General features: G+C 34.0%; 3 protein-coding genes across 3 annotated transcripts; 2 read left to right on the top strand and 1 right to left on the bottom strand.

Moving 5' to 3' along the window:
- Positions 1–3,864: 3,864 nt before the first annotated feature.
- LOC120125878 (membrane steroid-binding protein 2-like) lies at positions 3,865–6,369 on the top strand. Its single transcript, XM_039144203.1, has 2 exons — positions 3,865–4,263; positions 5,859–6,369. The coding sequence occupies exons 1-2, from the start codon at positions 3,950–3,952 to the stop codon at positions 6,199–6,201; spliced, it is 657 nt and encodes a 218-aa protein (XP_039000134.1). The 5' UTR covers positions 3,865–3,949; the 3' UTR covers positions 6,202–6,369.
- Positions 6,370–7,830: 1,461 nt separating this feature from the next.
- Positions 7,831–11,419, top strand: LOC120125893 (methyl-CpG-binding domain-containing protein 13-like). The gene is made up of 7 exons (XM_039144213.1): positions 7,831–8,110; positions 9,098–9,223; positions 9,341–9,436; positions 9,569–9,721; positions 9,863–10,043; positions 10,193–10,797; positions 10,841–11,419. The coding sequence occupies exons 1-7, from the start codon at positions 8,027–8,029 to the stop codon at positions 11,417–11,419; spliced, it is 1,824 nt and encodes a 607-aa protein (XP_039000144.1). The 5' UTR covers positions 7,831–8,026.
- Positions 11,420–11,619: 200 nt separating this feature from the next.
- LOC120125892 (ADP-ribosylation factor-like protein 2) lies at positions 11,620–17,687 on the bottom strand. Its single transcript, XM_039144212.1, has 4 exons — positions 17,519–17,687; positions 17,347–17,405; positions 11,832–11,935; positions 11,620–11,728 (listed from the first exon to the last, which is right to left on the bottom strand). The coding sequence occupies exons 1-4, from the start codon at positions 17,685–17,687 to the stop codon at positions 11,626–11,628; spliced, it is 435 nt and encodes a 144-aa protein (XP_039000143.1). The 3' UTR covers positions 11,620–11,625.
- Between the last annotated feature and the right edge of the window lie 7,231 nt (positions 17,688–24,918).

Genomic DNA, 24,918 nt, shown 5'->3' with positions numbered 1-24,918 from the left:
GATAGTTACCGAGGATCTTTATGACCTCTGGATAGGTCCTTCGGAACATTCATTGAGCTGTGGTGACAGCATACGTGTGCACAACCTCATAATACTCGTATACCTTGGGTTCTCAATAGTGTATATGAGCTTAAATTTGTATCTCTGGAGGTGTATTACCTAGTCGAAGATATCGCCTAAACACCCGAAATCGGGCTGCTAGGTAGGCCTCAATCCATGGGAGGATGCACATGCCATTTTGCAGTCAAACGTCTTTATGCTCGTCCATTGCTTGCACTTATTATATACAATGAGAGACGCCATATAAACAAATTTGGCTTTGTTTGCCATGAACCCCTTGACAAAGATGCCATTGACCCTGGTGCTAAGAAAATTCCATATATTTCCAATGAGATTCAACAACAAACAATGTCCATGATCTATTTGGGTATTCCTGAAGAAAACGTGTTGGAGAAACACATAGAGTATGTTCAACGATATGGTGGTTCAGAGTTATCGTTTTCTTGTGTGTCGCAACTTATCGGTAGTGAATATTGGAAGTCTTAGATAACAAAAATAATTTACATCTTTTTATTATTATGAATATATATGAATAATTTCCACAATGTAAACATTTAGTTAAATATTAATGTAAAATTTTAATATATTTTTTCATAAATTATGTAAAATTTAATATTAATTAAAATTAAAATAATACATGATATATTTAAATACTCAAGTAATATATTATCAACAAATAGAATTTTTATATAAATAATTTTTATTTAAATATTTAGAATTTCACTTGTTAAAAAAACAAATATAGAACAAGGATAATTTGGTAAAATATACATTCCAGTAATCTTTTATTCATTCAACCAAACACTGTAATCCTCTGTTTTGAAAACCGGACCGGACCGCCCGGTTCAACCGGGAACCGTTGCTTAGTCTGGTTCAATCTAAACCGGTTGAACCGCTATTAGTGAACCGGCCAGAACCGCTGAACCGTTCGAACCGGACCGGCTGAAAACCGAAAAAAACCGGGAAAAACAGAGATTTTTGTTTTTTAAAAAAAAAATTAAACCAAACAACGTCGTTTGTTAAACGAGCCAAGCCGAACTCAAGTATTGCTGAGCTCGACTCGAATTTGAAAACTTTAAAAGTAAGCTCAACTCAACTCAAACTCACAAGCTAAAAATTATCAAGTTCAACTCAAACTCGAAATAATATTGAAACTTGAACTCAAAAAGGCTTGAACCGCTAAACCGTTCGAACCGGACCGGCTGAAAACCGAAAAAAACCGGGAAAAACAGAGATTTTGTTTTTTTAAAAAAAAATTAAACTAAACAACGTCGTTTGTTAAACGAGCCAAGTCGAACTCGAGTATTGCTGAGCTTGACTCGAATTTGAAAACTTTAAAAGTAAGCTCAACTCAACTCAAACTCACAAGCTAAAAATTATCAAGTTTAACTCAAACTCGAAATATAATATTGAAACTTGAACTCAAAAAGGCTTGAACTCAAAAAAAAATTAGAAGCTCGTTTGAAGCCTAAAATTCGAGCTTGATTGAAGTGAAAGAATAGTTATATAATTATAGTTATATAATTTTGTTATGATTTTTTTAACCCCAAATTTATTTTTTATTATAGTTATATAATTATATTTATTATTTAATATGTTTTACCTTAAATATTATGTTGTAGTTAATTTGAATCATTTTGTTTCACTTGATTTTATGGTTTTTAACTTATATATGTTATGACTTGTTTTGAATATAACTTGTGATATAAAAAATTATTTTTTATTAAATATTTTTGGTATTTTTATTTAATTTTTTAAATATTTATGACATCGTTCGGTTTTTCCAACCGGTTAGACCAATTCGACCGATTGAACCAGTGAATCGATAGCATGATCGGTTCGCTAACCCGTCCGATTCTGAAAATCATGCTGGGAGCGGGTGGAAAATGATACCTTATACGGCGGACATGATACGGACATATATAACTTGAAAGATGAAAGTTTTAATTCAATCAATGAGTTCTCTTCGGACGGTATTCGGCCACCACCTTGTTGGATCATCCCACCCGCCATGCTAGAGCCCTACCAATCTTGGCTGCAACATTTTTTTTTTTCTCCCCATGAAGTGTTGATTTTCTTTGTAGTGTAACCAACTACTTACTGCTAATAATAAATAAGTTATTGTCTCTCTAATTATTTTCTGTATAATAATATTTTATATTCTTTTTACTTTAAATATTTTGATAGTTATTAATAAAGATAATCATTCACATAATATCGACTTTTTACATTATTTATTATTATTTATTATTTTTGCTACCAGCCAACCATATTAGGTAAGAACTGCCAAGAAAGCAATGAAATTATTAATATAACAGATAATATGAAAGTATGGCAAGAATTTCTTATTTAAAAAAAACAATTAAATTAGGTAATAACTACCAAAAAAGCGAGATACTTGTCAATGCATGTGTTTTATATCATGTTTTTCGTAATTTATTAACCATATTAGCATCGTTGTAAGTTGGAATAAACATTTTTTATTTAATTTTTTATATATGCAGAATATCTCGTATAATCAAATAATAATATTTTTTTAAAATATCATAAGTCCAGATATTCAAACCAGTAAATTTATTTTTTTTATAGAAAAAAAGATATTAGAGGTCCTTTATTTTTAAAAAAAATTGATGTAGTCATCGTATTATTTTTTTCTATCAATATGGTTCTCTGACTAAAAAAAACCTCAATGTGGCCTTTGACCAACGTTTTTTCATTGTTGACCGTTATGATACTGACATGCCAATTAACGGCGCTGACGTGGCTATTTGTGATGCCGATATGACACTCCATATGCCACGTTTGAGTAATAAATTTAACCAATCTATCATGTTAATCTGATATCATTGAATGTCATGTCAACATAGTGGATTATCACATTAGCACTCTGAACTGCTATATCAACACTATAACGATCAAAAATGAAAAAACGTTGGTTAAAAAATTATACTATATTTATTTTCTGAGATGGACGACCACATTAAAAAAAGAAATAATACGAATGACCTTTATTTTTTTTCAAAAGTATATGACCTCTTATTAAATTTAGGAGTAATATACAATACATGTCACTTAATTATTAGTAAGATTACAAATAGGTCACTGAATTTTAAAAAATAAAAACACATCACTCAATTAATTAATTGTAACAAGCAAATCACTTTGTTATTAAAATGAGACGAAAATTAGCCTTCTAGTTAAATCAGATCACTATATTTATCATTTGTAACAAGTATGCCACTTTTTTTTTAATATTTGTAACTATCTGATCATTCAATTATAGCTAAAAATTAACATTCATTTTATTTTTAACGACAATGTGATTTGATCGTTATAGTTGATTAACTGATTTATTCGTTTGTAATTTTTTAAATTCAGTGACTAGTTTGTAATTTTACTAATAATTGAGCTATTTTTAGTGTATTTTAACCTAAAATTAAAACAAAGAAATTAATCATAGGTAAACCACATTTCATGTCACCCGATTATTAGTTCGATTACAAATAAGTCACATTTGTAGTGTATTTTAACCTAAAATTATAACAAAAGAAAATTAATCTTTATGGACTAAAACTATTATTATATCAGGTCTGGTTAGACTTTCATTTCAATTTTAATGGTGGTGACCTGTTTGTAATAATATTTTAATTAATTGACCAAAATGTAAATTTTAGAAAATAACATTACCCGTTTATAATCAAACTGATACCCAAGTGATATGTAATGTAATTTGCTCATAATTATCAAATTTCCGGGATAAACGGGTTATAAGGATGCACAGGTAGAAAACTCCAATGGCAAGCATCAAAGCCTTCTCTAGTCTCTACCTACCAATTTTAAGACCAGACTCACTGAGTTGAGACCAACTCGCTAAAAGAAATCTTAAGCGATGGCTTTGCTGATATGGGAGACTTTGAAGGAGGCGATAACTGCGTATACGGGTCTGTCTCCGGCCACTTTCTTCACGGTTCTTGCTCTGTTATGGGCCGTTTACTATGTAGCAACCAGTCTATTCGGGTCATCCGACGATCACAACCATCAACGGTCCAGGGCTTTCGAGGAGGAGCAGATGGAGCCGCTCCCACCACCGGTTCAGCTCGGCGAGATTGCCGAGGAGGAGCTTAAGCAATATGATGGGTCGGATTCTAAGAAGCCACTCCTCATGGCTATTAAGGGTCAGATCTATGATGTTTCTCAAAGCAGGTTTAAACTTTTTTTTCCCTCTCTTTTCTTTAAAATTCCGGGTTTTTCTTTTTCGATTTTCAATCCTTTTGTCGGGGGTCATTGGGAATGAAAAAGTAAATTTGGGGGTTTCTAGAAATTACTTTAATTCTCATCTTTCTAGACTACTTTTCACTTGCTTTTAGCTCATGGTTGAACTGGATTGCAGATTTTTGCTGTTCTGCTGGTTTCTTTTTAGTTTATTGATGTTAGATTGTCTTTTTTATCAATCAAACAGCTTATGATTTTGCTGCCATGAGTTACTCCATGTAATTACAGTGAAAGTTTGCATTTTGATTTCTTAAGATTGGATGATCAGTTCAAAAATTGTGAGATGAATATGATCAACCAGGTATGATATGTAACCAAAGTGGTTCATTCTAAATACTCCATATTCTGTTGCTTGGTTTTGCTTGTCTAATTAAAAGTCCTAGACTTTGACCCTGAGTCACATGTTTTGACTGAGGGAAAAAATGAAAACTGAATCATATGGTGCCGTTCTGTTTCATCTAGATATTTAACCTGTTTCTATGATCACATGTGTTAGCATGTTTTTGTATCTCGGTTCGTACGAGTTTATTCGATCCACAATTCAATTAAGTGAAGTGATGAGACCGCCATGTCTTTTTTGTGAACTCTGTTTCTCTCCAACAAATTGTTGGACACTATTTTTCAGTAGTTATGTAGGATTATACTTCTGTCTTGTGTCTTCCTCGTCTTCCCTTTCTCTAATAAGGTAACATGCATACACGAAATGAGCACAGTCGAGAAAAGACTTTGAGGTAAGCTTGAACTTGGTTGAGCTTAATTTGTTGTTGTTTTGTCACCCGACTTTATCCTGTCCAATATGGTGTCTGTCGTCCCCTTTCATTTAGACATTTAACCTGTTTCTATGATCACAGGTGTTACATGTTTCTCGGATACTAGTATGTAGTCGATTCAAGTAAGCGAAGTGATGAGATCGCTGTCTTTTTTGTGAACTTTGCTTCTCTCCAACTAATAGTTGGAGCACTATTTTTCTTTAGTTATATAGGATTACACTTCTATCCTGTGTCTTCCTTGTCTTCCCTTTCTCTAATATGGTTACATATACATGCATGATGCATGCATGAAATGAACACAGTCGAGAAAAAGACTTTGATAAGCTTGAACTTGGTTGAGTTTAATTTGTTGTTCTTTTGTCACCTGACTTTGTTCCTGTCCAATGTGGCTAACATAGTTATGTTCCTGTTTTCTCCTATTTGGTCGGATGGGTTATAAAACTTTAACCAATCGTTTCAAACTTTTAGAGTAACGTGTATTTTGTACAACTGGAGTACTATATTCCGAGGCGTGAGACTTTTATTGTAGTTCCGTACTGGTTTGAGGCTATTTTGCCTTATACGATCCATACATAACGTGTTGGAAGTGCTCGAATAACGCCTTTCCAAGTAATCTTTATCGTCAATCTGTGTTGAAACTTTTCACGATTGTTGAATTTGCAAGAGGCATGATTGGTCATACATTATATATGCAAGAATTATTCATACGAATCAGAAAGTCCTTGGCTGTTACCTGAAATGCAATATTTCTTGCAGAATGTTTTACGGACCTGATGGACCTTACGCGTTGTTCGCCGGAAAAGACGCAAGCAGAGCTCTCGCAAAGATGTCTTTCGAAGAGAAAGATCTAACGGGAGACATCTCGGGTCTCGGTCCATTCGAATTGGATGCATTGCAGGATTGGGAGTACAAGTTCATGAGCAAGTACGTTAAGGTTGGAACCATCAAGAAGACGGTTCCAGCAACAGAAGGGGATGCCAATGGTGAAGCCTCGGGAGCTGCAGAAACCGATGCTAAGCCAGCTGGAGATGGCCCATCGCAAAGTCTAGTTGCTGAAGCGGAGGAAAAACCTTCTACTGCAGATACTAAGGATGAGTAACTTGTTCGGGCTTAGCTATTTCCGATTCGAACAGGTGATCAGTCTTTCTGCTGGACTGGACATGGCAGATGAGACAGCGTTATGTGCCAGATACTCGTGTAGCAAACTTGCCTCCAATAAACTGGGATGTTAAAACTTTGAGAATTAAATATGTGTTTGATACTTGAATTTTATTCTGAGTTGATATTTAAATTTAATTTCATTCACTATTTTAATATATTTTATTAATGATGTTAATTTCTAATGACGTGATAATATAAAATCATATTATATATTTATAATAATGTTATTATCTATTTTCTAAAAAAATCTTAAAATTTATCAAGAAAGATATAAAAACTAAAGTACTTAAAAACAAAATAAACAAGCTTAGTTTTAGTATTCATCTTTATTTTTTTGGGTAAACTATACATTTAGTACCTAAACTATCAGTTTTAGTCTATTTTAGTACCTAAACTATCAGTTTTAGTCTATTTTAGTATCTAAACTTTCATTTTTTCCAAAATCATATTTAAAGTTTAGTTTTTGTTTCATTTTAGTATCTCGCTTTTAAAAATTTAACGCGTTTAGTACCTAAACTATTAATTTTGATCCGTTTTAGTACCTAAACTTTAAAAAAAATTCAAAAGTTAATGACAAATTTTAAACCAAGATACTAAAATGAAATAAAAACTAAACTTTAGGAATGATTTTGAAAAAAATTGAAAGTTTAAATACTAAAACGGATCAAAACTGATAGTTTAGATACTAAACGTGTAATTTACCCTTATTTTTTCCTTTGAATAAAAGACCAAAGATCAATGATCTTGGTCTAAGTAGATGCAATGAGGGGAAAAAACAAACTTTAAACATTCATCTTTAGTTTAGTAATAATCTTTTGGGTAAATTATGCATTTAGTGCCTAAACTATCAGTTTTGATCTGTTTTAGGACCTAAACTATTTTTTAAAATCATACCTAATGTTTAGTTTTTATTTCATTTCAGTATACTCCGTTTAAAATTGAATGCGTTCAATACCTAAATTATTAGTTTTGATTCATTTTAATACCTAAACTTTCGATTTTTTTAAAACTTAATGTTGAATTTTGAAAAGAGTACTAAAATAAATAAATAAAACTAAAATTATGTATTAAAACGGACTAAAATTGATAGTTTAGGTACTAAACATTTAATTTACCCTAATTTTTCCTTTGAATTTGAGTGTGAATCTTATTTTTCTTTGGTTGAACGTATCTTTGACATGATCAGTAAGTAAACGAAAACTATGGTAAATGGAAGTATCTAATGCACGTGTCTATTTTGGATTGGAAGGACACCATAAAGGATTTTCATTCACCGAAACTAGTGTGAAGCCAAGCAGCATGCACATGTCACGTAACTTTTACTCTTCACCTCTTTCCCCATTTCGCTGTTTTTTTCTTACAGAAGCTGAAACAATTTAATACTAATAAACCTAAAAGGAGAAGTAGAGGAAGGGGGCAACATGCTGGTGTTGGTTTACTTTCTAATACGAAACTCGAATCCAAGTGGTAGAATCTGAAGAAGTGGTTCTCTCGTTTTTAGTGTATTGATAAAAAAACAAAACAATTAATTAATTAATTAACATTGTGGAGACCGGTTGAAATCACTGTGAGTTTTGGCAACACGTGGTTTCTGAGGAAAGGAAAGCCCTTTGTTTGAGAGCAAACACTTTCCCCTTTGGTGGGTTCATCTTCAACTTCAAGGGCTTTGAGGGGGGGGGGAACAAACACCCTTTGTTTTGTGCTTGTTTTCCTCGTCGTCGCCGGAGGTTTTTCGCCGTTTGAAGGTTGAGACTTGCGGATAAATGAAGGAACGGACGGCCGATGACTGGCTACCACCTGGCTGGAAAGTAGAGTTGAAACGCAGAAGGAATGGTAAAAAAGATAAGGTATGTGTTATTAAATTTCTTTTTTTTCTGTCAATGAAGAACATCCATTTTTCATCTTCAAGGTTTTAGCTTTGAAACTGTAAGATCCTTGGTTTGTTTTTTAACGTAATTTTACTTCATGGGAGTTCAATTTTTGAGCTTCTGTTTTGCATCATTAGCTGGGGTCCCCCCCCCTTTCATGGTCATGTGAAAGATAAGATCTTTAAATCAAACAACTATAATTCTATTGGTTTCTGCTTTATCCATTTGTTTTATGGTTGCTGGAGGGTTGATGATGCAGTAATTATGTTGTTTAATGGTGAGGTTTAGCAGATGTTAACTTGTTTCATGTTTGAAGGAAATAAATTATTCTTGTGTAAAGCTGTAGCTGCAGTCTGAAATCCTTGAAATTCTTGATGAGAAATAAGGTTCTGATTCAATTCGAATCGCATGGGTAGATCTCCGTTAACGATGAGAAATTATTGATGGGAAATAAGGTTCTGATTCAAGTTCGAAATCCTTGAATTGCAAGGTTCGAAATCCTTCTGCATCATGCGTGCTCGATGGTAGATCTCCGTTAACGATTCCAGCTATGTATTTTCTTATTCTCTGAGCTGGGCCTTTAACAAATTGAGGAAAGTTATTGTTAGATTTCTTAAATGTGGTTAACTTCCCCTTGTTCCATGATCTTCGATATTGTTTGGAGCGGAAGCAACAATGATGCTTTACTAACTGTACCTCACTCTTTCTTCTAGGAAAGTAAACGGGGAGCTAATAATACTCTCTTTAAACTAGGGAAACACTCCTAGTGTTTATGCTTCTGTTTCCCTAGTCTTTAGTTACTGGTGATTTTTTAAGTACGAGACATCGGACATTCGGACCCCTAGCATGCATTGATCGTATTTGATTGTCTTGTACCTGTTTATTTGTTTTGGCTGAGCAGTTTTCATTGGCTATGAATGCAAGGTGATTTGTTCAATGCTTACATGACATTTGGGCTTATTGCAGTGTTACCGTGCTCCGTGTGGCGAACTTAGATTCAATTCGAGGGCAGAGGTGACTCGCTATCTTGAGAAGTGTAATTCTAAAACAGAAGAGAAGGAAAAAGTCTCGGGCAAGAAACCTTCAAAAAAGGTCTGTTGATGAAATCTGAGCTTTTCGTTTGTTTATAACTTTAAAGGCATATTGATGTTTGCTGAAATCTGAGCTTCTCGACTAAACGAGAAATTTTTTATTGTTCAAGCAATATAGGTTACAGTTGAGAAGGCCGAGGCAGAAGGGTTACCTCCGGGATGGACTAAGGAAGTCAGGATAACGAAGAGGGCAAGGAGAGTCAGAAGAGATCCAGTACTATACTTTTTTCCTCGAAAATTTCTCTCTGTCTGCTATTCTTCGGATATTTTTTCTTTAAATTCAAATAGTTGCCTTTACTATTAGCTGATGACTATTGCTATGTCACTTGATATTATATTTCTGCAGTTTTACATTGATCCTGTGAGTGGATATTGGTTTCGTTCCATGAAGGATGCTCTTCGTTATGTTGAAACAGGGGAGATCAGGAAGCTTGCCATCAAGCCTAAGGAGAAAGGAAGCAACAACGAGGACTTGGTAGAAGATAATATCTGCGTAAATGTAATCATGTTTGGTTTCTCCGAGCTTCTATATTTGCATTTCTCAGTTAATTCGATATGAAACTGTTCACAGGTGGATTGTGTTGATACACATTGCGCAAAACCTTGACCGGTTCTTTGATTTTTGTTTTATGTCCCTTAGGAGCCTGGAAATGTCGAGAGCCAGAAGGTAACTGTGAACGGAACGATTGATGAAGTAGAGAGACAGACCACAGAACATGTTTCGAATTCGAGTGGGATAACAAAGGAAGAAGAGATGCTTACTTCTGCTAGTACCGGAGAACAGACATCCCTCTCTAAGCATACTCCTGATCAGCGTAAAGGTTTAAATTTGCATTCCCTTGAATCTATCGTTTTATCTTTGGTAACGGACTGTTTGATTCCGAAAGTCGGGGTGTTAGATTCCACTGATATGCTTATTGATGACGTGATAGGGTAATGGATCTGATCCAATTTATCTTTTATGCCTCAGCTGGAGAAGGTGCCGAGTTGAGCAGCTTGAACCTGTCTGAAGCTAAGGGCTCGAAACAGATAGGGCAAAAAGATTCTGAAGAAGGCATGCATGCTTCGGGCAATGCAGTTGGAATCCTCTCGGATAAACAGCTCAGGGATGATGCAAGAGACCGATCTGAAAAATCCCAACTGGGAAAGGGCAAGACCAAGATTAAGAAAGATGTTAATGTTCCTCGACGAGCTTCAAAGCGACTTGCTGCAGTTGCACTTGATCCAACATCAGAACTAAAAACCACTAAAGCTTGCCGAACTTCGATTAACCAATCAAGTGTAGTACCTGATGGAGCGGAGAATTCCTCCCCTGGTAACTGTATCGATGGGGCATCTAAACAGCTCAACCAACCCGAGTCTTCTTTGGAAACAAACTGTGCCCTTGATGCTTCAAAGAGTAAAGAGCAGATACAGGCAACAAGTAACGTTCTTTCTTCTGGGGACGCACTGACAGTGAAGTCATGTTGGAAATTTAGAAACAAAACTAATGGTGATGAAGATAAAAGTGTTTTGCCTTTGGGGAATGTTGCTATTTCAGGAGTACATTCTGAAAAGCTTGAAAGTGATGAAAAGGTTAGTGATGTGCCGGGATCCGATATTGGCATGCCTCTTGCAGATTTATGACAGACCCATGCATTGCATTGCCATTCAAACTCTAACCGGAATTACCTGTGATACTACAAAAATGTCCGAGTCAAACTGTGGTAAAGTCCCAGGGATTCAAACTACTCCAGAAGCTCGTTCCGAGAGGGAAGAAAACGGAAACAGGATTGACGGAAGGCAAGGATGTGGTATTGACGTGCCTCCGACAGGCCCAACTATTTGGAAAGAACAATCCGGAAAGGTCGAGAAATGCCACAAGACAGACAAGATGGCCGGACCATCCCTGGAAACGCCTTTGGCTGATATGTGGGCAGACCCTTGTATTGAATTCGCAATAAAGACTCTAACAGGTGCAATTCCAGTCGAGTACGATGTGGACAATCAGCATGGCCTTCAACAGCAGCCGATCAATACCCCACACCAATCTGGTAACCACTTGACCCTGCCGGACATCGGTATCGATAAATTCTCGCAAACCAATTTCATATGCCAGCAATACGACTTCGCCAATAAGTCCATGTCTAAAGACCAAGGTATTAGGAGTCCTATATATAATTACGCCCATCATCATCGCACCGGAGAGAGGCCATGAATGCCAAAGGCCATCGACTTCGAAGCCGTGTATAGTTCAGGAAACTAGCCGGAATATAGAGAAAATGACTAGCAACCTTCTTGTAACCTCATGTGTTCTTCATTAGTTTGACGTTTCAGTGTGATTATTGTAGTCTGTAATCAAATAATTCTAACTTTTTAGTGCTGTTAGACTCGAGAATACTACGATTATATCATATGAAAGCTCTATGTCGGACCGGGCACACCTGCACGATTTCTCAACATTTCAGTTCTCTTGCTTCTTTCCATTGCCTTCACTAACCACTCCGCGCCTTCTTTGATTCCCGTCCTGCAGTTATAAGAAAAACTTAAATGTTTATATCTCTTGTAAATGTAAGTGGAGTGAAAGATTTGTGCTGGCATCCAGGCAGGCAAATGGAGCTCAAACTTACCCATCAAAAGCGGAAACAGCCTCAAACATGTAAGCCCTTTCATCCAATTTCTTAAGATCGAGATATCGTGCGAGTTCTTCAGCTGTTACAGCTTCGGAGAGATCCTACATTAAAGTACAGATGTTAAAAGAATTCAAATGATTCGGAATAAAATCTTGACCACATTGTTTCATCCATTTTTCTACTCAACCAAGCACATCCCAAGATTCACATGAAACCAAATATTTCCGAGCCCAAAATGCCACGATACAGCATTAAATGTTGCAGAAGACGGCTATCGGATAGAGCAAAATCGCAACTGATAATTTGAGAAAATAAAAATAAAGATAAAAGAGACACAAAATTTATGTGGAAAACCCCTAAAATTATTAGGGTAAAAACCACTGGCAACGGTAGAAGAATTTCACTATGAGAAAATAGGAATTACAACCTCTCTCGATCTATCAAGGAGAAAACAATAATAATTCTCTCTTGATAAAAAGGAGAAAACAATTCTCAAGAAACTCTCTAAATTCTCTCTAGTATTGGAAGAAAGCTAGAATGCTTTGGGATGTTTTTGAAGCTAAATGAGCTAGAGTATTTATAGTTGAAGCTTTAAGGACTAATTTATAAATACCCTAAATTACAATGACTAATTGCATAGTTTTACCATCCAAATTTTCAACAATTTGGTGAACAAATTTGACCAATTTTGCCACCCCATTAATGCCACCAAATTGCCACCCATAATGTTGACAATTGATGCAATTTGGTGTGTCAATTTTCAACAATCTCCCACTTGAAGATTTGATTGGAACAATCATATCTTCACACCATTCTTTCTACCTTGTACCTTTCATGTTGCTTACGTTTCTGACAGGCTACAGGAGGATCGACACCAGGTAAATTTATCAGCATTGATTGCCTTCGTCATGAAATCTGCTATGTTGTCTTTGGTATGGATCTTCTGCATATCTACCGTTCCTTCTTCCACCTTTTTACGAATGAAATGGTACTGAACTCGTATGTGCTTAGTCCTTGACTGAAATGCTGGATTCCTTGCTAGATGCAAGGCGCTTTGACTATCACAAAACAGAGAGACATATTTTGATTGTGCCCAAGCTCCTCCAATAGCATCTTCAACCAAATTGCTTCTTTACTGGCTTGTGTAGCTGCTACATATTCTGCCTCTGTTGTAGACGTAGCCACAACTGACTGCAATTTGAAACCCAGCTTACAGCTCCACCAGCAACTTTGAACACATATCCTGTAGTAGATTTGCTTTTATCCAAATCCCTTGCATAGTCAGAATCTACATACTCATTGATTAGTAAGTTTGATCCTCCGTAACATAATGCAAACATTTGAGGTCCCTTTGATGTATCTTAGGATTCTCTTTACAATATTCCATGCTCTTTGCCTGAATTTGCCATGTACCGACTAACCACTCCCACTGCTTGTGCAATGTCTGGTCTTGTGCATATCATAGCGAACATTAAACTTCCCACTGCTGATGCATACGGTACTCGAGACATCTCCATCTCTCTTCTTCACTGCTAGGACTCATATTATAGGATAATTTGAAGTTAATAGGAAGAGGGGTAGAAATTGGCTTACAATCTTGCATGCTAAATCGTGACAAGATTTTCTCCAAGTAATTCTTTTGTGAAAGCCAAATCTTCCTATTACTTCTGTCTCGGTGAATTTGCATCCCTAGAATCTTTTTTGCTGATCCCAAGTCCTTCATTTCAAATTCCCTAGCAGTTGTGCCTTCAATTCTTCAATATGATCTTTGTGGGTCCTGCAACCAACATGTCATCCACATACAACAGCAATATAACAAAATCGTTATCACCAGACCTCTTGAAATAAGCACAAGGGTCTGCATTAAGTCTGTTGTATCCAAGGCACATAATGAAGGAATCAAATCTCTTATACCAACACTCGGCGCCTGCTTTAGACTGTACAGAGATTTGTTCACCTGCAAACCAAGTTCTTCTTTTCGTCTTCTTCAAACCTTCAGGCTGGAGCATATAAATCTCGTATTCAAGATTTCCATGAAGAAAAGTTGTTTTAACATCTAGCTATTCCAAATGTAAATTCAATGTAGCACACATTGCCAAGACTACTCGAACTGTTGTTAGTCGAACACAGTAGAAAAAATTTCATTGAAATCAATACCTTCTTTCTGAGCATATCCTTTGACCACCAGTCTTGCATGATACCTCTCCACTTGATCGTCACCATTTCGCTTGATTTTGAAAACCCATTTGTTACCAATTGGCTTCCTTCCTTGTGGTAGTGGCACAAGGTCCCATGTATTATTTTTATGAAGGGTTTCGATTTCTTCTTGCATCGCCATCATCCACAGTGAAGCATCTGAGCTGTTTATTACCTCCTGGTATGTTGATGGCTCACCGTCCTCTGTTAAAAGGAAGTATGCAATATTACCTTCTATAACATAATCTGAGTGTCAATTGGGACGTCTTCTCACACGATCTGATTGACGAGTTGTTGGAGCTTCAGAACTCTCTGGTTCTTGTTCATCATGTACTGGTTCTACTTCAGAAGAATCTCATTCTTCAAACTCTTTTTCCACATGTATCTGAGTAGTCTCTGACTTTTCAGCGCTATCATCGTATTCTTTCTTTGTAGTTTATCTTCTACAAAGATAACATCCCTGCTAATGATCACTTTGCGGGCAGTGGGATCCACAAGCGATACCCCTTTACTCCATCAGCATACCCAAGAATTTGCATTTCTGGATTTGGATCCAGCTTTGAAATTTCTTGGGCGTTGTACATCACATACACAATACTTCCAAATACATGGAGGTTTGAATAATCAACTGGTTTACCAGTCCACATCTCCATTGGTGTCTTCAGCTCTATTGCAGTTGATGGAGCTCGATTCACCAAATAACAGGCGGTATTGACTGCTTCTGCCAGAATGATTTTTCTAGGCCTGCGTCCCTCAACATTGCTCTTGTTCTTTCTAACAAGGTTCTGTTCATCCGCTCTGCCACTCCATTTTGTTGAGGAGTGTTCGCCACTGTGAACTGTCTTTTGATGACTTCTTTCTTGTAAAAGTCATCAAATCTTCGCTTGTGTATTCTCCTCCATTATCTATTCCGAAAACTTGATCTTATTTCCAGAATCAAGTTACACCCGCGCTTTGAAGTTTTTGAAAGTTGAAAACACGTCTGACTTCTTCTTAATAGGGTGCACCCAACATCTCCTGGAGTAGTCATCAATAAATGAGAAAAAGTATTTTGCTCCACCTAGGGACGTTACTGGTGCTTGCCATACGTCAGAGTGAACCAATTCTAGAACACTTTTGCCTCTAGAATTTGATGTGTTGAATTTCAACCAGTGCTGCTTACTTGTTATGCAATGCTCACACAAAGGAAGTGATACCTTTGTCAAGCCTGGAAGTAGCTTTTGCTACACAAGGACTTTCATTCCTTGTTCTGACATGTGTCCAAGTTTCTGATGCCATAGCATTGTCGAATCTGAATACATGAGGCAACAGAGGCATCTGCTTCTACCAAAGTCTCTCCCTTCAGCATGTACAAGTTTGCAGCTATTTTTTCGCCTTTCAGCACCACAAGCGCTCCACGGAACACCTTCATGATTCCTTTCCGTGTCTCAATCTTGCTTGCATTATTATCCAACAATTCGTAAGATAATATTTTTCTTCAGGCCTTTCACGTGCGTACATCTCGAACAACTTAATTGTTCCATCATACATCTTCAATTTGATGGTTCCCATGCCAATGATCTCTAAGGCATGATCATTGCAACTATACACAGATCCTCCTGAGACAGGTTCATAATGATGGAACCATTCTCTTCTTAAGGTCATGTGATATGTTGCTCCCGAATCAATGAGCCATATATCTGCAAATCATTCTTCCTTCCACGGTGGTTGACGCTTCACAGCATAGAGCATCTCCATCATCTGAAGTGTTTGCGGTATTGCCTTGTGGATTGGAGTTTTTATTTAGACTCCAACAATCCTTCTTCAAATGACCATTCTTTCCACAGTTGTAACACTTTAAATTCTTCTTGCTCTTCGACTTCGATTTACCATGTTTGTGACTGCTGCTTTGACCACGTTCTGTTGATCTCCCTCTCATCGTTGTCATCGTTGTCAACGTTTTGCTTGTTGCAGATTTACTTGTCTGTCTTCCTTGTTCTTGCGCGATTTTTCTTGTAGAACAGCAGCTGCAATATCATCAAAGACTAGACTAGTGACATTGTTGCACGAATCCGGTAGACTTTGAAGTAGAAGTTCAGCACGTTCTTGTTCCTATTTTACAGCTTAAGGATGTAAGCTGAGAAATAAGGTGTTCAGTGTATTTAAGTACTCCGCCACTGAAGTAGATTCTGGCATACGGAGAGTGTACAATTTCTCATAAGGAAAATTTTATTGTACAACGATGTGGCCTACATTTGGTGAGATTATCCCATATCTCTTTAGTTGTCTTCTTCTCCTCGATGCTTGACAATACTTCATCTGCTAATGTTAGATGAAAGTTGTCATAGCATTCCCGTCCATCTCGTTCCATTTGATGTCATCTGCGAAATCCACCGGCCTTTCATTGATAGCCGCTAGACACCGTCTTTCCTTAGGATGGCCTTATCTTCAATTTCCACAATGAGAAATTTCTCCCATTGAATTTTCAATATCAAATTTCGTTGCCATAACTCTTTTACGGATAGCTCCCACTATTTCACTATCGTGAATAGTTCTCTGGAACCTTCAAAGAATGAGTAATACTTCTTACTTTCTTATGTTGGAGGATCCACCTTTTGGTGGCAACCACAAAGACAATAGTTGATATTACACACTCAAATCTGGTTCGGATACCAATTGTTGCGGAAGACGGCTATCGGATAGAGCAAAATCGCAACTGATAATTTGAGAAAAAAAAATGAAGATAAAAGAGACACAAAATTTACGTTGAAAACCCCTAAAATTATTAGGGTAAAAAACCACGGGCAATGGTAGAAGAATTTCACTATGAGAAAATAGGAATTATAACCTCTCTCGATCTACCAAGGAGAAAACAATGATAATTCTTCTTGAAAAAGGAGAGAAAACAACTCTCAGAAACTCTCTAAATTCTTCTAGTATTGGAAGAAAGCTAGAATGCTTTGGGATGTTTTTGAAGCTAAATGAACTAGGGTATTTAGTTGAAGCTTTAAGGACTAATTTGTAAATACCCTAAATTACAATGACTAATTGCATAGTTTTACCATCCAAAATTTTCACAATTTGGTGGTCAAATTTGACCATTTTGCCACCCCATTAATGCCACCAAATTGCCACCCATAATGTTGACAATTGATGCAATTTGGTGTGCCAATTTTCAACATTAAATGCAGACATAATTATAGGAGTATAAAGAAACATATACGATAAAAACAAGGATTTTTCATAGAAGCTTTAAAGAGAAAATGAAAGAATTTCCATAGCAACTTTTGGCACAAATAGCTAGTATTTTGGCCATTTTCATAAGGACTATAGGTACCTGCTTGTTTGCTAATATCAAGAGAGGGGCTCCCTGCAGATCGTGTCTAAGAACTTTCTCTAGACAAAAGGGCAAAAATATGAGTAAACTCTCATATACGCCATCACAAAACTGTAGTCAATACCCTATACCAGAAGAAACCCAATGTTATTAAACAATTAGATATACTTACCAAGTGCATATTTTGAATCTTCGAAACGAGAAGGGCAGCAGCATCTTATGAATACCACAGCATGAACCTCTTCATAGTATTTCTCCCAGACTGAGCGAAGGCCAGGCTGGGAAAGATAAAGGAAGAGGAACTTCGTCACATACTGAGCTTGCTTTGGATATTGAATCATGCTTGAAAACATAAAAGAAAATGCCAAGCTTTGGCATCAAACACTGAACATACATTTCAATAAAAGTCGAGCAATGTGGTCTGAGAAGTTCTATTACATACATTGTAGCGGAACAAGTTATAGAATGAAAGATTTTGAATGGATGAAACTCAGACGTAGGCAAGTAGCATCATAAAAGCATGAGTTATATATGCATAATGCATAATAACAAGGATCGATCCCTTCCCTTAAAGAATCAACCCATTCCCTTAAAGGACGATCCTTTTATTACAATGTCAATTCCCTTAAAGGATCGATCCTTTTATTACAATTGTCAATTTTTTTTTAAAAAAAAGAATTGATCCCTTTCAACAAAGGGTTGATCCCTTGTGCATTAAATGTTTTGGTTGTAGGTAGCGACTATAATGATCTCCAACTGCTCCAAACGGCTAGAATTAATGGAGAATATATAAATTAAAGGTAAAAGCTTCCCAAGGTCATCAAGAATATTGAACCAATCCAACATCAAAGCTTAGTTTTGTGCTTAATTGTAAAATTCTTTGTTGTAAACACACTTGTGAGCTACATTGTTTATTTTGCTCAGATATGATTTGGGTGAGAGCTTAATTAGTGCAAACTTATTTGGCTTTGTGAGGTTTTTCTTTAGTTTGCTAAATTTGTAATTACTCTTTGGGAGAGAGTGTATTCAAATTTTTGGGGTATAAATCTTGAAGTGTTTGTAAGGTTACACCTTGTCCTTAAAGGTAAGCAAATCTAGTGGATTTGAGAACTCCTTAGTGTGGATGCTAAGGTAGTGGATGTAGACTTCGTTTAAAAGTCAAACCACTCTAAATCGTTGTGCAAAAGTTCTATTTTTTGATTGCTTCCACCAAACTTTTTAAAAAGTCAATTCACCCCTCTTAGCATCTTTGGTTGTTCGTACGAGCTCAACAACTGATAATTATTGTTTTAATTAGGGTAAACTACATTGGTAGTCCCCAACTTTCAGAGTACTTGTATTTCCGTCATCAAATTGTTAAAACTTATACTACAATCATTAAACTTTCAATTCACTTTAATTACAATAATTTGGCATGCTAATTGTAGGTTTTTTTTGTAATTTATATCATCCAATAAGATGGAGACATATACCATCATCTTATTCGTGAAAAATGATATAAATAAGAATGCACCTAGTGAGGATCAAACCATGAATATTGGGTTCTTAAGTTGCAATGTCTAACCCTCATATCTATGTTTTTCGACGTAATTTTTCAACTATATATGTTTATAGTTATAAGGGTCAAATTAATAAAAAAAATAAAATATAGAGACTAAAACATTAAAAAAATCAAATAAAAATAGTGTAGAAACTTCACCAAAATAAAACATATGACTAAATTTAAAGTTTTAAAATGAGATAGGCCTAAATAGGGTTGTTGAATAATTGGGCATTTTGTGCATTCTCATAAATTTAATCCGAATTAACTCTTGAGACCTATAAGGTCCATTTCCCCCTTAATCAAAGACTTTGTAGGGTAGCTATCTAAAAGTCATTAAGAATTGGGCAATTTGTCCACTCCCAAAAATTTAATCCCAAAATAACTAAGACATATGTTCCATTTCCCCCTTAATCAAAGACCGTGTATGTTAGGTATCACAAAGTCAATAAGATTGTATTAATATATCTAAGTTAATTACACCACACATCCCTGAATTATGACCATCATTCTAAATTAATCCTCAAATTCTTAAATCTTTTAATTTTATTCCCAAACTATAACACTTATTCTAAATTAGTCCCAAACTCTTGAACATTTTAATTTTATCATCAAATAATGTCACTCGTTTTAAATTGATCCATAAACTTTTGAATATTCTGATTTCATTTTCGGACGAAATGACATTCTTCGTAACATAATTAGCGTTATTATTAGAAAATTATTAACTTTTGATGTGAAAAAAATATAATACACATCGATATTGCATGATAATTAATAATTTTTATAATAGTTTATTAGTAGGGATACATTTTTTAAAATATTGGTGTTATATTCAAATGTCGATTAACTCAACAATAATATTAGAATGGTAAAAAAATTAGAGATCAATTTAAAATAAGAATCATAATTTAACAATATGATGTAATTAATTTAGGATTGAATTAGTGATAAATTATAGGAAAATATAAGGAAAAAAATAAGACACAATACATAATATAAATGAAAAAATAATTAAAATATGACCTAAAATAACATAAATATGAAACAATACAATATAATATCATGTTAATCTCTATAAATAAATTATTAACGTGTCAAAATTTTATACAATTTATTTATAATAGAAGGTTAATTAATATTCTAGTTAATTTTCAGTTTCATTGAACTTATAAGTGCATAAGTGTATGACGTGAGCTTGTTACCTCAGGCGTTAGTTGATCCATCTATTATCCACTCATTAGGTTATTGTCTATTTGTCTTATTTTGATTAATGAAGTTATGTTCACTAAATAAACCTAGTTTATTAGTATTTAATTTTCGTATCAATTTAGCCCTTAAAATTATTTAATTGTGTCTTTCTATACCATACTCTTAACTTAAAACCCTAAATTATAAACCCAAGTTATACTTTAGAGTTTATGGTTTAGATGTTATGGGGTTATGGTTTAGGGTTAAGATTTATAATTTAAGGTTTTAAGCTAGGTGTAGGGTATAGAATAATACAATCGAACAACTTCGAGGGTTAAATTGATGTAAATACAATAGGGACGAAAGTGATAAATTAGACCTATTACAAAGACAAAAGTTATCCCTTTGCCAATTATTTATTATTCAACCCAACAGACACACTGGTCTCGTAGTTAGGCTCTGGCCCATTAATCTGTCTATGGAAGAGAACATCTAAAACTCCCAAGGGAGCCGTAGTAACACAACAAGTAAACCACAGTTTCGAATTTCCAGGCCCAAGTTGTCCATATCACTCGGGCAAACTTAAAGGTCTGAAAACAGATGAAAATCACTTGAATAGACTCACCTCTTGCACGTGTGTGCATCACAGAGAGAAAAACAAAGAAACAAAAAGCATCACAATATCACAAGAAAGATGCATAAGCCACAACAAACATATATAATCTCCCCATCCATTTAAGGCGAACGAAACAGCCTGCGTGACACCTACTAAAAACTACCATTCAATACTACAGAGACATTGCCTTGTGAGAATTGAATTGAACTGACCAGAATTTAAACATCAAAATTCCCTAGCAGTAGCACTCTCCCCACTGCCCCACATCACAGTTTTTAATTAAATAAAGGTCTAATAACACTTTTGACCTTTAAACTTTTTTAAAAAAATCATTTCAGTCCTTAAACGTTTGTCTGAATCTTTGAACTTCTTTCTTTTTGTGAAATTATAAGACCACTTATTTTTTCTAATTAATTCAATTTGATAAAAAAATAGAAGTTTGAAGGCCAAAGAGATGAAAAAGTTAAGGACTAAAATAATTTTTTGAAAATTTGAGAGCCAAAATGTAATTAAACCTTTAACAAAAGTGTTGCATGTTCCTCCACAAAGGTGGATGACTGTCCGAGAGTGGTCCAACACTACTTATTACAAGGACGGCGAAATTCACCGTCCTCACTCAGTCCCTACACGCCATTTCATTGGCTGCGCATGAGGATAAGTTTTAAAACGATCTTTACACAGCAAACAGCTTTACAATTGTTGCATATTAAATAAAGGAGAAATTCAATCAGCATTTATCCATCGGTGTTTGCTTAGAAAACCTCGTTGGAAACCATGTGAGCACTGACACCTGACACTGGCTGCTATTAGCCACGAACCCAAAACTCCAAATTCTTATATTTGGGTTTAAGAATTGACTATTAGGCTGGGTTATCCTGCCAAACATACTAAAACTTTATCTAAATTTTCATTGGTCCCAAATTCTAAAATCCTCAAAATATCAATGTGGTACATAAACAATAGGCATTTGATTGGAACTCGTCGGGGTGAGTGTGAGTCAAGGCTTTTTAAGAATAATATTGGGTCGAGTTATGGGAAAAATACTCGAATCAAGAATAATAATATGATTCTTTTAATAGAATAATATAATTCACCTTTATATATTTGAAGATAATTGTTATAATATTTTCTATCTATATTTTTACCTTAAAATCATGCTATATTTCAAGTCAGGTGAACATTCCTAAACTCGAGTTGAATTAAACAATTAAATGAAAGGAATTGTACTCAATTCCAGTTTAAGTGATCAAAAATTCAACCTTACCCAACCCATAGTCATCCATAATTAAACTAATCAAGATTTTGTATATTAATCTAATCATCAATTTAATATTAAGTGTTTAACTTGAATATAATGTGAATTATATTAGAATATCATATAAAAATATTACATATGTGTGTATCTATTGAATTCTAATGATATTTGTGTATCTATTATATTGATATTTCAAAAATATCTTATTAAATTTTAATGATGAATTTATTAAGTAATTTCAATGATTAAGAAAATATTATTCTTTTAGGAGACTCTAAGTTCAAGTAACCATGTCTATAAAACTTATATACGTTATTAATGATGAAGAAAATTTAATATATAATATTTTTAATCTCTCATAATAGTAATAAGTTCTAATATGTTATCTTTTCTATTACATTAGTTCCAAACTAATTATATAACAAATATACATACTTAAATTTTAATAATATGTATTAAACACACTCCATGTATATCCGAACCGATATTTATTAAATCTCACAAGCTAAGGGTGGGTCAAGAGAGAGGTGATAGCACATGCACCAACGTGTTTCCACACATATTACAGGGCAAATTGGCGGGGATTTGACCTACACTAAAGCAGCCAATAATAAATGTTAAGGTCTTTCTAGCATAGCTGGAAGTAATGAAGCTCTCGTTAAATATGGGTCAGATTTGTGGAAGTTAAAGGGTCTCGGGCCATCGCTGTATCTCATCAAATAATTCATAAGGCAAACCATCATTACCATCATTATATACTTGAGTTCATTCCAAATCCAACTAAACATTGAAATTCCAGCAGAGGTGTTCAATCGGTTAAAACGATAACCGACTGAACTGAATTATCATTAATAGAATGAATCAACTTTTTTTTAACCGCTAACTGTATCAACTTTTTTTAAAAAAATATTAACCGAACCAAATAAAGTTAAGTTGTTTCGATCGGTTAACAGAATTAACCGAATTTTTTATAATTTTTAATTAAATTAATTTAAATATAATATAAATATTTTTTAATTTGGGTTAAAATTTAATTAGGTATTAATAATTTTATGAGTCTAGTGTTGTTAAAAAATAATTGAGTCTTAATTCTTAATGATTTTGAGCTTAAAATATGTATTTAATATATATAATATATTTAATAATTTCGGTTAATTAATCGATTTCAAACCAAATTAACTATTAACGAATATTGAAAAAAACATTAACCGTTTCACGACCAAACTAATTCGATGGTCGACTGAATTAATCAAACTATTCAATTCAATCGGTTAATTAAGTTAAAACTAAAAAATCAACGCCTTAAATCGTAATCTAATAAATTGTCAAATCAAGGGTTAAAATGTAATTTGCAATAATATTTTTATGATTATATATTTATACCTGCCCACCAACAGACCTTCGATAACTTTAAATTATGCGGAATCTAATATCATAATTTTATAATATTTAAAGTGCTTCCAATTTACGGGTAAATTACGCATTTAGTTCTTAAACTAGTAGTTTTAGCTCATTTAATATTTAAAGTTTCAATTTTTTCAAAATCATACCTAACATTTAGTTTTGCTTCATTTTAGTAACTGTCGTTAAAAACTTAATGCCTTTAGTACATAAACTATTAATTTTAGTCTGTTTAGTACCTAAAATTTCAATTTTTTCAAAATTTAATGTTAAATTTGAACATAATGCTAAAATAAAACAAAAACTAAAGTTTAGGTATGATTTAAAAAAATTGAAAGTTTAAATATTAAAATGGATCAAAAGAGATAGTTTAGGTACAAAACACATAATTTACTCTAATTATTTTTAGGAAATAATTTTAATTAACATATTATTGAGAATATTATATTATTATTCAATTCATTGATAATATATAAAATTACAACCATATACACAAACTAAAAATGATTTGAACATAATATTTCTATTAATTTTTTTATAAAATATTTTTATTAAATTTCATAAGAAACATTTCATTAATTGTACTCCTTTAAATATTATTTTAATCCCATTTCTGGGTTTTGATGCAACGGACACTACCAATTTCAAAATGCCCTATGCTTCCTGTAGTATAATACATCTTATATTCAATACTTTTAAAAACTAATAATTTTACACGAATCTAATGATCTTTGTGGTAAATAAATTATTATTATTCTTGAGGACCTGGTTCAAATACCATCGATATCAGATATATAAATGTTCAATATCAAAAGATTAAGGATTATCTTTAAATATATATTATCTTGACTTATCTCATATGAATAAATAATAATAATAATAATAATAATAATAATAATAATTCTTTCAAATCCACTTAATTTTCTCGATATTTAATAAAGCACGTTCTTCAACTATAAAAAGGAATAGGAAGATGCTTTAATGATATGATAAGTAACAACAAAGTGCTAACTCCTTACCAATTTTGCTTCGCTTTTCATTTGCTTTTTTTTTAGTTGTTTTCTTGTCATTATTACAAAAGAATAATATATTTACTATTAAATTTTGTATAATAAAATTTATTAATTAATGGCTTAATATCAAACAAGTGCTCAAACTATATGTTTTTCTCAAATAGGTGCTTAATCTATTTTTTAACTCATTCAGGTACTTAACGTTTCAAACGTTACTTATTTAGGTATTCCGGCCGTTAATGGCATTAATTTCCCCAGTGAAGTGTGTCACAATATGGTGATTTAAAAATTTATTTTTTGAAAAAATATTAAAAATATTATTCTATTTATAAAAAAAACCTAATTTCTCTTAAATTATAAAATAACCCCAAAATCCTCAATACTAACCTTAACCTACCATTGTCATCCATTTTTACCACTACCACCGCCACTAATGTAATATCTGTCATCCTCCTAGTCATACGCCATTGTATTTGTCGTCGATTAACCGTCAAAATAACATGGGATGGCAATTTTCAACCTAGGGTTTGTGGAGTATAAAACGTCTATTCTTCGT

The sequence above is a fragment of the Hibiscus syriacus genome, unplaced genomic scaffold, assembly GCF_006381635.1.
Source record: "Hibiscus syriacus cultivar Baekdansim isolate YM2019G1 unplaced genomic scaffold, ASM638163v2 tig00110446_pilon, whole genome shotgun sequence".
NCBI classification, from domain to species: Eukaryota; Viridiplantae; Streptophyta; class Magnoliopsida; order Malvales; family Malvaceae; genus Hibiscus; species Hibiscus syriacus.
The sequence above is the reverse complement of the archived record's forward strand: the minus strand, read 5'-3'. Positions and strand labels throughout refer to the sequence as shown.

Excerpts from the sequence above, each read along its gene's own strand:
- LOC120125893 (XM_039144213.1), top strand. The coding sequence starts at position 8,027 with ATGAAGGAACGGACGGCCGATGACTGGCTACCACCTGGCTGGAAAGTA. Across the intron at positions 8,111-9,097 it reads GGAATGGTAAAAAAGATAAG|TGTTACCGTGCTCCGTGTGG; the intron begins GTATGTGTTATT and ends GGCTTATTGCAG. Across the intron at positions 9,722-9,862 it reads AAGATAATATCTGCGTAAAT|GAGCCTGGAAATGTCGAGAG; the intron begins GTAATCATGTTT and ends TATGTCCCTTAG.
- LOC120125892 (XM_039144212.1), bottom strand. The coding sequence starts at position 17,687 with ATGATTCAATATCCAAAGCAAGCTCAGTATGTGACGAAGTTCCTCTTC. Across the intron at positions 17,406-17,518 it reads AGATTCAAAATATGCACTTG|AGAAAGTTCTTAGACACGAT; the intron begins GTAAGTATATCT and ends CCTTTTGTCTAG. Across the intron at positions 11,936-17,346 it reads TGATATTAGCAAACAAGCAG|GATCTCTCCGAAGCTGTAAC; the intron begins GTACCTATAGTC and ends ACTTTAATGTAG.
- LOC120125878 (XM_039144203.1), top strand. The coding sequence starts at position 3,950 with ATGGCTTTGCTGATATGGGAGACTTTGAAGGAGGCGATAACTGCGTAT. Across the intron at positions 4,264-5,858 it reads TATGATGTTTCTCAAAGCAG|AATGTTTTACGGACCTGATG; the intron begins GTTTAAACTTTT and ends TATTTCTTGCAG.